At 32.5% G+C, this 12,901-nt stretch overlaps 1 protein-coding gene across 2 annotated transcripts in view; it reads right to left on the bottom strand.

Moving 5' to 3' along the window:
- Window positions 1–12,901, bottom strand: part of LOC140452141 (lachesin-like) — a 374,675-nt gene that overhangs the window by 56,960 nt on the left and 304,814 nt on the right. For both annotated transcript variants that reach the window (XM_072546233.1, XM_072546234.1), the window contains one exon: window positions 2,660–2,788. In XM_072546233.1, coding sequence (XP_072402334.1) covers window positions 2,660–2,788 — 129 coding nt within the window. The remainder of the gene's footprint in view (window positions 1–2,659; window positions 2,789–12,901) is intronic.

Raw genomic sequence — 12,901 nt, 5'->3', positions numbered from 1 at the left:
CTAATAAATAGTATAACCTTGCCTATAGTAACATATGCATCCCTTGCTTGGGGACACATGTGCAACACGTCAAAAAAGAAAATACAAACGGCACACAACAACAGCCTAAGAGAAGCAGTCAACGTACCAAGATACTTTGCAGAAAGATTCCTCTTTAGAGAACTACAACAAATCAGTGACTGACACGATGAGAGAAAAAGCCAGGATAAAGTTCGCAGAAATAGAAAACCACCCCAGTCACATACTAAGAGATATAATGAGGTATGACGCTTTCCACAGATGGAAGCACAAAAGACCAAAACAACAAATAGTAGACTAAAACAATAACACCAGAGAGAAAACAAAACACTAAAGAGAAAATACTTCAAAATAACAACAACGCACATACAAGACAGTTCGTAGCTCAAAAACACTCAAGGACTATCGCCAAACACAAAGTGGGCCCGGTTGCCTTAAAGAAGATAAAATCTATATTGTGATATTATCTTATATTTATATTTTTCAATGTTACAGTATAGACTTTACACTAATTCTGATTTTTTGTTTCGGGGCAACATACAAAAAAAATTACAAAAAACACAAAAAGCCGGCCTCGGCCACCAAAAAAATTAAAAAATACTAACAAAAACCTGCGCAAGCCACCAAAAAAATTAACAAAAACCCCAAAACCCGGGCACGTAGGGCCCAACCCCTTGAGCACCAAGCCGCCGAACTGAGCCGGGGCTCAGAGTGGAGACTTGAGGCCCAAGTAAGTAATTTTAGTTCGCAAATAAGCCACATTAAGATAACAGGATTATAGCGACAATGCGCTCTCTTGAGTTTTTGCATTCGGTTAGGAAACCATGTTGGGGTTCTATTACCCAGGACCTCCACATGAAGAGCACTTGGCTGATAGTTGTGCCCCTATCGCGCATCAGAGTGCTATAGGGGGGAAAGGGATGGTCTGGAGCATTGGAGCGCGGTGGGGTGACTCCTGTTTTTACTCGAGTTAACACACCTCGCTCCAATGAATTGTTACACCCGAACGTAATTCATAGGGGTGAACATTTCTCACAGGCTGGGTTTAATCAAATTGCTTGCTTGCTTGCTCAAAAATCTAGGAAACCAAATATAAATGATATACCCCACCTATTAGGCGCAGCTCTTATCCAATTTTTATTTATTTTCTTCTAAACTAATGTTATCTACAAGCTGCCTTGATCGAATTGTCAGAGTTGTTATGTCGGTCAAACTTCTCAATGGTTTAAACAAAGAATAACACAATACAAAAGTGACTGTATAAAAAAGAAAAATATGTGTGCGGCAGTTGAACACCATTTAAAAACTGGGCACCATTTTCACTACCCAAATGTCGGAGTTTTAAGGCAAGAAAGTAGTTACAAAAAAGATTGTTTATGGAATTTTGAGTCAATCCAATTTTGAGTAAAGAAGAAGAGTCAATAAATTATAAGGCAGACACGGGACAGCAATATCTACTGTAATATTCTAAATAATGTAAATTAATTTTACTCTATAAACAATAAAATATTTTAACCATCCCGTATATCTTTAGCATATATAAAACTGACTATTTCTATTGTTTGTTAAATATGTACTTGTTTTTTTTTTATATTTGCTTTTTGTATTTTTTAATTACTAATTATAATTATACACCCAAGTGATATTGTCTATCAGTATTGTTTCGAACATGGAAATGTTTAAAAATACTTTTAATTCTGTAAGTTTAATAATTTATGAACATCGTTCTTTTTATTAATTAAATTTAAAATGATATCTTCGTTTCTCCTGTTGATAAACAATTAGCGAAATATAGAGACATAAAGAAAAAAAGGAGTTTTATTTATAAATATTTTAAACATAACCTACTTCAATGTCTTAGTTTTAGAGTTCACAGGCTGAGGCTGACACATGCTCCTCACAGAATGGATTCCCTTTTAATGTTAAAGGATATCTTGTTACAAAACTCATATCATCTTTGTCTCATTAATGAGTATTTGTTTACTGTTTCATATCATAAACATACACTAACCTTAGAATGTTGGAGAATATGATACTTTATCACTCCATGCTAGTGTTCCACCATGGTCTATCTCTCAGAGTTCTCCCATTAGATCTAACAATTATTGCTCGTTGCCTTTTTTCCCTCAATTTGCTTACATGTTGAGGCTTCTACGGATTGTGCCTGTCAATATTGGGATAAAGAATGTCAGGTCCATAGAAAACTTATTCTCCAACACTAAGACTCCCTTATCTAAACAAGATAAGTATATAGAGTCCCTTGTCAGGATTATAAATTGTCCTATATTGGACAAACTGGTCGTTGCTTAAAAGAAATTATTTCTCACCGAAGTGATATCAATTATTGTTTAAAGCACACGTGTACCGTATTCACACACGTTTTATCAACAAACCATCAGGCTGATTTTGAGAACATGCTTAGATACTAGTACTGTTGGTGGACTTCTGTGGTTTATCTATAGTTATTCCTATTATTTGACAGCGTAAGTCATTTCTATTAAGTAGTGGACAATTAAAAGCAATTATCTTTGAAATAGTCAGTTTCGAGAGTCAACATATATATTGTGTGTACTATATCCACAAAAATAAAGAAATACAAAACCTATCATAGCAAAAAAGATAATAGAAATAGAATACTTACAATCTACACTAACTTTGATTCGTTTACTAACTGTCGGAGGTACACCGTTACTGGCAATACATAAGTAAGCTCCCATATCCAGTCTGGAAATTTTTGTTAGCTCCAGCGTTTCTCCTTCCCACTCAAGAACTGTAAACAAACAAAATAGATTAACACTGTAATTTGTTTTTAATTTGGGAATAAAAACTTCATAATAACTTCAAAAAAGGTAAATATTATTAGCACAAATAGTCCTTGCAGCAGTAATCTACAAAGCTCTTTTAGATCCATAGAGATATATTGTAACGATAAGACTACCAAAGGGAATTGAAATACTATTATAAAAATAATACCTCAATCAACCATGAGAGCTTATCGTCTATGCTTCGCCTAGCTCAGTATCTCAAGTGTGAGTTCGTCTTGTTTTAAACTAGAAATAAAACCGTGAACCCTTAGCTAATTACCCAAGAGAATTCTGCAGACCATAAAAATGAAGCTTATAATAATTTTTGCCTTCTTTTACAAATTTCAAAAACAGGCAAAAAATTATATTCCCACTACGTTAGAAAAGTTGATTTATGGAAAGTAGGGAGACTAAATACCCTCTATGGTACCATGTATATTTAAATATACAAATATTATCTCTGGTCTATATTGCTTTATATCGAGCTTAAAACAAAATTGGTCATTGTATATTCTAAAATACATGTCGCAGCAACTGTATTATGTAGGTTTTCTATAGAAATTCCAAATAACAGCGATAAAAAAAATGGCAACGTCGAGGAGGTTGTCTAATGACGTTGCTAGGAGGACCGCCCACTTCAGTGAATTATTTGTAGGGTTTTACGCAGGTAAAAATAGAAATAAAATTTAGTATTTAGTCTTGTAAAGTCTTTTGAATAGCAATGTGTGTTTTGTGTTTCAATCTTCGACTCGTGAGAAGAAGTAGTGCATATTTTACAACTGTATAGTCAAATATACACTGTGCAATAGTGACTGCATTTTTCGGTACTTTCGGTGTTTTTATTTTGATCATGGATCCAACACGTTTTTATGAAAAACAAAAGGAAACAAATATACTTTTACCAGATATTGACAGCGATCTTGATTATGGCAGCGATGATAGCATAACAGATGAAACTTATCTACCAGATATGTTACAAGGTAAGTTTTTTTCCTGCATATTGCAACTTTTTTTAGTAAATTCTTGTTTCTAGATTCATCTAGTAGTGATGATGAAACAGTCGAAGGTGAGCAATTGGGTCAGCAAGCGGATTCTTCTGATGATGAAGACCGACCGCTACCTCTATCAGACCTAACAAATAATCAAATTCCCATTTGTTCAAATTATGGAAAAAAGAAAATAGTTTTGAAATGGACAAATTCAAAGAATGAGGCAGCTCAAACGCCTCATTGGGTTGCCCACCTACATGATGAAACAGAAGTGAAAACTCCCGTCCAATATTTTTATAAATTAGTTGATAAAGCTTTGCTGTTATGCTACACAAACAGATATATCTGGAAACTTTTCTATGGATTCAAAAGATCTGGAACAGTTTTTAGGAGCATGTTTCTATATGTCACTAATATCGGTACCAGGTACTAGAAGGTATTGGAGTAATGCTTGTAGAATTTCTCAAGTCGCTGATGTAATGCCGTTACGAAGATTTGAGCAAATAAAAAAAAATTACATTTTGCTGATAATCATCGACTACCATCAAATCCGCCAGATCGTTTGTTCAAAATAAGAAACGTGATTAAAATCATAAGGCACGATATGAAGTCCATACCAATAGAGCAACATTTATCTGTCGACGAGCAAATTATTCCCTATAAAGGACGTAGCGGACTAAAGCAATATAATCCCAAAAAGCCAAAGAAATGGGGTTACAAATTATTTTGTCTTGCAGGTGCGAGCGGCATAGTATATGATTTTGAGGTTTATTGTGGAGCTCAGAAGCAACCAGATGATTTACCAGATATAAGTGCCAGCAGTAATGTTGTTATTCGCTTAGCTGAACGCATACCAAAAAACCAAAACTTTTTGCTATTTTATGACAATTGGTTTTGCAGTCCTGAGTTGCAAATAAAATTATCTGAAAATGGCATCCAGAGTTTGGGTACAGTTCGTACAAACAGGGTTCCCGAAAACAAGCTGCCAGCAGATAAAGTGCTAATGAGGCAAGATCGAGGGAGTTGTGTGGAAAAGGTTGCTGTCCATAACAGCACAACACTCAGAGTAGTCAACTGGTATGACAATAAGGCAGTGACATTGCCAAGTACATTTGCCAGTGCTTCTCCTGAAACGACTGTCCAGAGGTACGACCGTAAAAAAAGGAAAGTATAACAATAAAGTGCCCCAGTATTATTATTTTATATAATAAATTTATGGGGGGAGTGGATTTGATAGATTCTCTCTTGGCACTTTACCGAACAAAGATTCGGTCCAGAAAATATTATCTTAGAATATTTTTTCATCTAATGGACATGAGCGTCATAATTGCTTGGCTTATCTATAGGGGAGCTAGCGATGACTGTGGAATTCATTCCTAAAAAACAACAGCTGTCTTTATATGACTTCAAGGCAGATGTTGCTCAGAGTTTATGTTGGGCTAGTAAGTTAGCAAAAAGAGGTCGCCCATCCGGCAGTACACCATCATTGGACAAAAAAAAAATTAAAACTTGTGTCTCCGCAAACGCGGAGAATGGACCATTGGCCCCACTATGAAAAAAAGACAGGAAGATGTAAGAATAAAAAATAACAAAAGTAAAATGCACTAAATGTAACTGTTTCCTATGTTTTGTTCCAGACAGAAACTGTTTCCTAGATTTTCATCAATAGTTTTAATATTTTTTATTATTAGTAGATTATTTGTAGATATTGTGCCTGCTTTTCTTTATATTATCGTAAGAACCGTCTATGAAAAATCTGTATTGACTAAGGTATAGAATTGCAATTTTTTTTAATAATATATGCACAATGTATATCTGAATATACACTTTTTTTTCAAAGAAATAAAAACTTTTAAAAATAAATAACTACCTAAAACTAGTCTAAATTACCTTACTTTCCCATATTTACCTTAAAATTTTTTATGCTGCTGTCTAAAATGGTCTGTGCAATAGAGGCTTAAGTTTGCACAGATGACATAGGGCGTATGCCTATGATGGAATTAGCACTTCTGTCAACATAGAACAGAATATTCAGCCTACTGGACAGAAAGAGAGGGGGCGAATATTTATTCTACGGGACAGAAAGAGAGAGAAAAGAAAGACAGAGGACGCCAACTACTTTTTGAAGAAAAAATAGTAAAAACGAATCTGAAGGCAAAGGAATTAATAAATTAATAAAGAAATTAAAATAAAATAATTATTTAAATATAAATTAATAAAGATGTGACGTTTATAACGTTACAATTTTATCAGAATGTTTGTGGTTTAAGAACTAAATACATGATTTTTATACCAGTGTGTTGTCTTGTAACCATGACATTATTTTAATTACTGAATCGTGGTTAAATACTATTGTCCTGGATGCTGAGCTGTTTGACAAATGGTATAATGTAGCCAGAAGAGACAGAGATAATAATAAAACTCGTTGTGGTGGTTTGATTATTGCAGTTAAGAAAAATATAGTGTTTATATTCCATCTTGTGTTTCTATTTTAGTTTTTCATAATTTTTTAGTAAATATCGAAAATATTGTTTGTTATAATGTAGATGTCTTTATTGTTGGAGATTTTAATATACCCAATTATGTATTAGGCACATGTGATAAAAGCTTGAGAATTAACCATTTTTTAAGTATTTGTAACAAAAACGTATGAATGGGGGCGTTGGACGCTAATGTAACAAAAATGTGTATGTGGTAATGTAATAAAAATATTTGGGATAATGTAACAAATTACAGCAGAGCGACAATGTACCAAAAAAAAAACAAATAAATTAAGGCTGGATAGCAGAATGTGCCGGAGGGTGACTACTTGACACTCAAAAGAGGATTCGGCCACTTTACATGCCCTACAGAGACCGCAAAATAAGAACATGAATGACAAGGTGAATGAAGTTGCTCTAAGATGTGATTGGTCGCCAGGAAAGTATTAACATATACCTTCCAAGGTATCTTGTAAAGCTGTTTGTTGAAATAAAAAGGAAAACAGGTATTAATTGAAATAGTTAGTCTTCACCACAAATTTAATACCTAACCAAATATATACAGTCTAATTCTTTATAGCTATATATCTAATATATTGACTCTACCTAAAAAGGTAATTTACTTGCCTACTAGAGATGTAACTCTGTACTTCGGCTTTCAATTAAATGTCCTAATAAAATAATAAGGACACTATCCTGACGGGATAGATGTCCAAGGTTTACAAAGGAAACACAAGATGGATATAATAATAAAATATCAATAACGAGCTCTCTCATTAAATGTGTACACACTACAAAACAACTAAAACTTTTTCATCTTCTTCCCCAAAAAAATACTATTCTTAAAACAAATTTAGCCCTGCTCCTGCCGCCTACTTTTTTAGTTCACCGAACGTATCTGCCCAAAAATTCAAACCGAGAGTGCGAGCTAAATGTTAGTTGGATAAGCATGTCTGCCAAAACGGCCGCTTGGAGTCGCTGTTTAATACCAACTTAGAAGTTAAAAATTAAGAGGTATTAATCGAATATGGATTTAAAATTTTTATTTAAAAGTGATTAAAGAATTATTGAAGTGACGGACTCGTTACATATTTGTGACCTTTACCAAATCAATTCAGTAGTAAATTATATGGGTAGAAAGTTGTATTTAGTCATGTTTAATGTTCATGCTGTTTGTGCTAGAAGTGATGACCAGTTTGTTCAAGAGGATAGCTATCATCCTTCTCTTAACTTGACAGTACAGTTCTAAGGCTTTACCAGAAATAAACATAATATTCACTCATCCTTTGAATATGATTATTCTAGAGGCAATTTTCTGCTACTGTGTAATCTAATTAGATTATTAAATTGGGGTGAATTAAAGCATATCAATGATGTAAATAATGCTCTACAAACCTTCTATGACAAAATGTTTGAATGCATTGACCAAACAGTACCTTAAAAACAAAAATCTAACAATAGTCATGTTTTCCTAAATATTTCTCTCAAGATTTAGTTAGTAAAATCAAGAAGAAAAACAAGCTACATAGATAAGTACAGAAGGGAAATGATAATATCCAAATTAAGAATGAGTACGAATCTCTTAGAAAGTTCATTAAAATACAAACAAAATATGAATATACAAAATATCACTGTAGAGAGAAATATCAACATGGACCCATCTAGTTTTTGGTCATTTGTGAAGTCTAGAAGTAGTTCCAGGGGTTTACCATCTGAAATTAAGTTTGACAACAATATTTACACTGGTTCTGATGGAGTTGCTAATGCTTTTGCACTATACTTCAAGTCAGTTTATAACATAATATCATCTGATATGAAGATACCTAACTTTCACTCTAATTTAAATGAATGATGAGATAACTGAAGAAGCTATTGGAGCTAGTGTAAAGAAATGAAAACCCAAGAAATGCGCAGGAAAAGATAATCTACTTGCTTATATCTATAAAGGGTGTATCGACTATCTTGTAGAACCATTAAAGGTTGTATTTAACCTAGCTTTAAAAACTAATACCTTTCTTACAAAATTAAAAGATACCATTACAGTTCCTATTTTTAAATCTGGTAATATAAATGGTGTAAAAATTTACAGATCCATTAATATATTAAATCCTCTTGCAAAAATATTTGAATCTATCTTATATGACAACTTACTACAACATTTTATTAATCCATATCAACATGGATTTATACTACAAAGATCAACAATTACAAACTTGTGTATATTCACACAATCTGCTGCAGATGCCATAAACACTAAAAGGCAAATAGATGTAATCTTCACTGATTGTGTAAAAGCATTTGATAGGGTTGATCATGGTTTGTTATTAGAAAAACTGGGTACATTTGGCTTTCTAAATAGTGCAGTAATGTTTCTGAATGCATATCTAACAGATCGAAGCCAGCAAGTTAAGAGTTGGTAATTCTTTCTTAGAGGAATATCAGGAGTTATTCAGAGCAGGAACCTAGGACCACTCGTAAGTAGATGAGGCCTACCCCTACCTCATCTACTTATGCCTTTTTTGGCGCAGCAACTGTGAGTTTTGCAAGAAAAGCAAGTTTTTGCACGTTGCGAAGATGCAAAAGGTGCTTTTTTGATGCACCTTTGGCTAGATTATCACTGATGAATATGTTGCAACGAAAAAGCTAACAAGAGTAGATGATAAAACGCTGTTCGTTCACAAAAGCTTTACGAAGACCACGTTGCTCAATTCGGGTGCTTCATTTAGGGTGGGCAAGGATGTAGTTGATTGAGAAATAGCAAATAGATAATAATTAGATAAGTTTGACAAAAGAAAAACAAGAAACAGTAAATAAAGCGAACTGCAAAATAAAAAGAGCGCCAATAAGTCTTAACCTGAGACTTATAAAGTTAGTCGACATATCTATTCACTCATAAGGTGAAGAAATGTATTCAATAAATTACTTAAAAATGATTTATATCGTCTCTAAAATATTATTATAAATAAAATAATAAGTCACAAAAAAATCTTTAAAATTTAAACAAGCAGGAATTTCTTAAATGCTCAAAATACTGTATTTTGATGTGATCATATTGTCATCGTAAACATGTATTTAATAAATCTTCAAAAAACAATAAACATTGTCGTTAAAAAACTTATAACTAAAATAGACTGCAGTCTTTAAATGAACTGAAATAAAACTCAATATTCAAATTAATTTAAGTAACTTTAAATATTTCAACACAAGAAAATGACAAATAAAGGAATTTTGACTACCTACAACCTGAAATCGAATCGAAAAAGGCAATTGTTTCGTTTTTACTAAAATTAAATTACATTAAATATAGAAATGTCCATTGTTCATCATTCCTTATTTTTATAAATTAATAAAGATAACGCAAAACAAAAAGTATATAGTTAATACTGAAACTATATGTAATTCTTTCTAAAAAAATTTCGAAAAAGATATAAGAGCAAAAAATGGTTAAGAGACTCATAAAAGCTCACATTAAAAGCTCAATGGCATACAATTAACAGTCGGAGAGGAACAGAAAGTAAAAATAAGTTGACGGCCCGTTATTGGCTCCAGAGAAGGACGATGAAGATAAAGAAAATACTTTTTTAAATCGAATAAATTAATAATAAATTGACAAATCAAACCACATAAAATGCAGGTTTCACCACAAAATCGAATATTAAATCGACGTTTGAAGACATTTCGATGGAAAAACTAAGTACTGAACGAAATTGGGTTATGCTATCCCTTTTATAAATTCTGACAAAACTAATTAATTACATATAGAGGAACATACAGTTGTATTTAAAGTGGTGGTTCTGTTCCCATGAAAAACTCTTACCGCTTTAAATTTAATTATAGCCAGAAATAATAAAAATTTAAGAGATATTATGGGTAGGATTCCACTGAAGCCAATAAAATAGGTTTGAAAATCAATATTAGTAAAACCAAGTCCATGAGAATAAATGCAAAGAACAACACGCTATTTACTATCGACAATATGCAGATTGAAAATGTGGAAAACTTTACGTATCTTGGAAGTGTCATAACAGAAAACGGAGGTACAGAAGACGATATTCGTATGAGGATACGAAAAGCCCAACAAGCTTTCAGCACGCTCAACCCTGTTTGGAGATCTAGCGAGTATACTACAAGGACAAAAATCCGAATATTCCGATCAAATGTCATGTCTGTTCTACTCTACGGATGTGAAACCTGGAAAGTGACAAACACCCTCACAGACAAACTGCAGGTCTTTGTTAACAAATGTTTACGAAGAATTGTTCATATATTCTGGCCTAACACCATCAGAAACGAAGATCTGCTACACCTGACCGAACAAAAGAGGGTACAAAATGAAATTAAGTCCAGAAAGTGGGGTTGGATCGGTCACACACTCCGATAAAATAGTTCCAGTATCGCAAAGACTGCCCTAGAGTGGAATCCCCAAGGGAAAAGAAAAAGAGGTCGCCCAGTACAAACTTGGAGAAGATCCATCATGGACGAGATAAGAGGCCAAGGAAACTCTTGGAATGAGGTGAAGGTCTTAGCGCAAAATAGAACCCGATGGCGCGTTTTCACTGAAGCTCTATGCTCCACTTAGGAGTTCAAGAACCTTTATATATATATATATATATATATATATATATATATATATATATATATATATATATATATATATATATATATATATATTGATACGATTAGGGTTTATAGAAAATAATTTATAAGTTATATACTACATAATATTAGATATTTGGTTGTTTTAAATAAGTTATATACTAGAGAATTTAATAAAAATTATTTATGTGAGGGTATTTTTAAGAAATTATCATATAATAATTGTAAAAAGTTGTATTTTAATGTTGTAAATATATTTAAGTGAGCCATGTGCATAGGCAACCAAAAATACTCTCGAAGTGACAGATAGAAATTAAGAATTATAAGGAATATAAAGTGGGGTTATAATAATATATTGTTTGAAATGTGTATTTTATTAAATTAGAGTGTTAGTTACTCTAGATATATATCAATGTCAAAATGAATTTTTACAAAATTAAATTAAATTGGAATATTGTACTTACATAACTGTATAATTTCTAAAATAAGTTAAGTTTTAATGTTTTGCAAATTTGAAAATTTAATGGATTAACCTCATGTTGTAAGTTTTTTTTTTTTACTAGTTTTATACAATGCTATTTAGTTCTAATTTCGTTGTATTTACTGTTACCATATTTTAGCATATCCTGAAGAAGCAAATAAATTTTGCGAAAGCTTGATAAAGAACAAAGAGTTTTACTTTCCTGCCCTATTAATGACTGCAACCTCAAAATAAAACTTTATTTTACATAACGTGTCAGTCAATAATACCTAACTACTTATATATATATATATATATATATATATATATATATATATATATATATATATATATATATATATATATATATATATATATATGGGTAGGATTGCTCTTAAATAAAGCGTTTAGGACTAGAACTTCACGTGTTCATGGGAACATATGAATATTTATGTATATTCAGAGCTATAAAAAAATAATTTCTACACATGGGGTTGAGGTGAAAGTACAGTTTCTGGTTTTAAACACCCACCATTCTGGCATATGAGACATTATTTCCTCTAAATTCCTCCTTTCTCCATCGTATGAAATTTTTTAAACGTTCTAACCATGTGAGTCGTGCTTACTGTTATATTAATATGTTGAGCAAGTTGGGTTATTTCCTATAACAAACTGTAGTAATAAACCACTTCTTTCATTGATGTTTGTGCTGTCCCAGGTTAGATGATGTGCACTTGCATCACAGTTGATTTATCCTGCAATTTCTCATTAGCTATTGCTTCTTCCTTGATGGTGAGTTACTATATGGAAGGTATGCTGATCCAAGAATTATCTCTTTTATTCTCCCTCCCTCTGTGATCTTTAGCGTTATTATCGTTGAATCTCTGGAACAGAAATTTATCAACAACAGTATTTTAATATGTCTCGGAACACTAGAGTTCAGATCCTAAGTGCTGAGTGCTAGGTACGTACATCCATTAGATTAGAGAAGTGCCTGGTTTTTATTAGGATGTGATCTATTTGATTTTTTGTTATTTCATCAGGCGAAGTCCATGTTACTTTATAAATATTCTAGTGGAGGAAGTAGGTACTTCCAACGACCATGCTTTTGGAAGCTGCAAATCCTATTATTCCATTTCCATTGTCGTTGGTGATATCATGAGCATTACACTCTCTTTGCATAATTTTCATCTAAAACAATCAGAATTATGTATTTTTTGTTTTAACAATAAATATTTGGTTCTAGACCATAAAACCTAGTCGGAATAATAATAATAATAATATCGTATGGCATTTTTTTCCTCTGAAGCAAGGTGATAGCTCGCATCATTTTTAGAAATGAAAATATCGTTGTTGGTGCCGAGAATCGAACTCGTGCCCTCTAGCTTAACAAGGTAGTATCTTAGCTACTATAGATTGTCTCAAAGTGACTAGTCTGTACAGAGTAAATGCACAACATAGATGCCATACTTCTTTGCAAACTTATATTAAAATAAACGTCACTTCTTACTACTTAGCCTAATCCATCTTTTGTGTTGAGGGTAGCTTAAGTAC

Source organism: Diabrotica undecimpunctata, chromosome 10, assembly GCF_040954645.1.
Source record: "Diabrotica undecimpunctata isolate CICGRU chromosome 10, icDiaUnde3, whole genome shotgun sequence".
Taxonomy (NCBI): domain Eukaryota; kingdom Metazoa; phylum Arthropoda; class Insecta; order Coleoptera; family Chrysomelidae; genus Diabrotica; species Diabrotica undecimpunctata.
The sequence above is the reverse complement of the archived record's forward strand: the minus strand, read 5'-3'. Positions and strand labels throughout refer to the sequence as shown.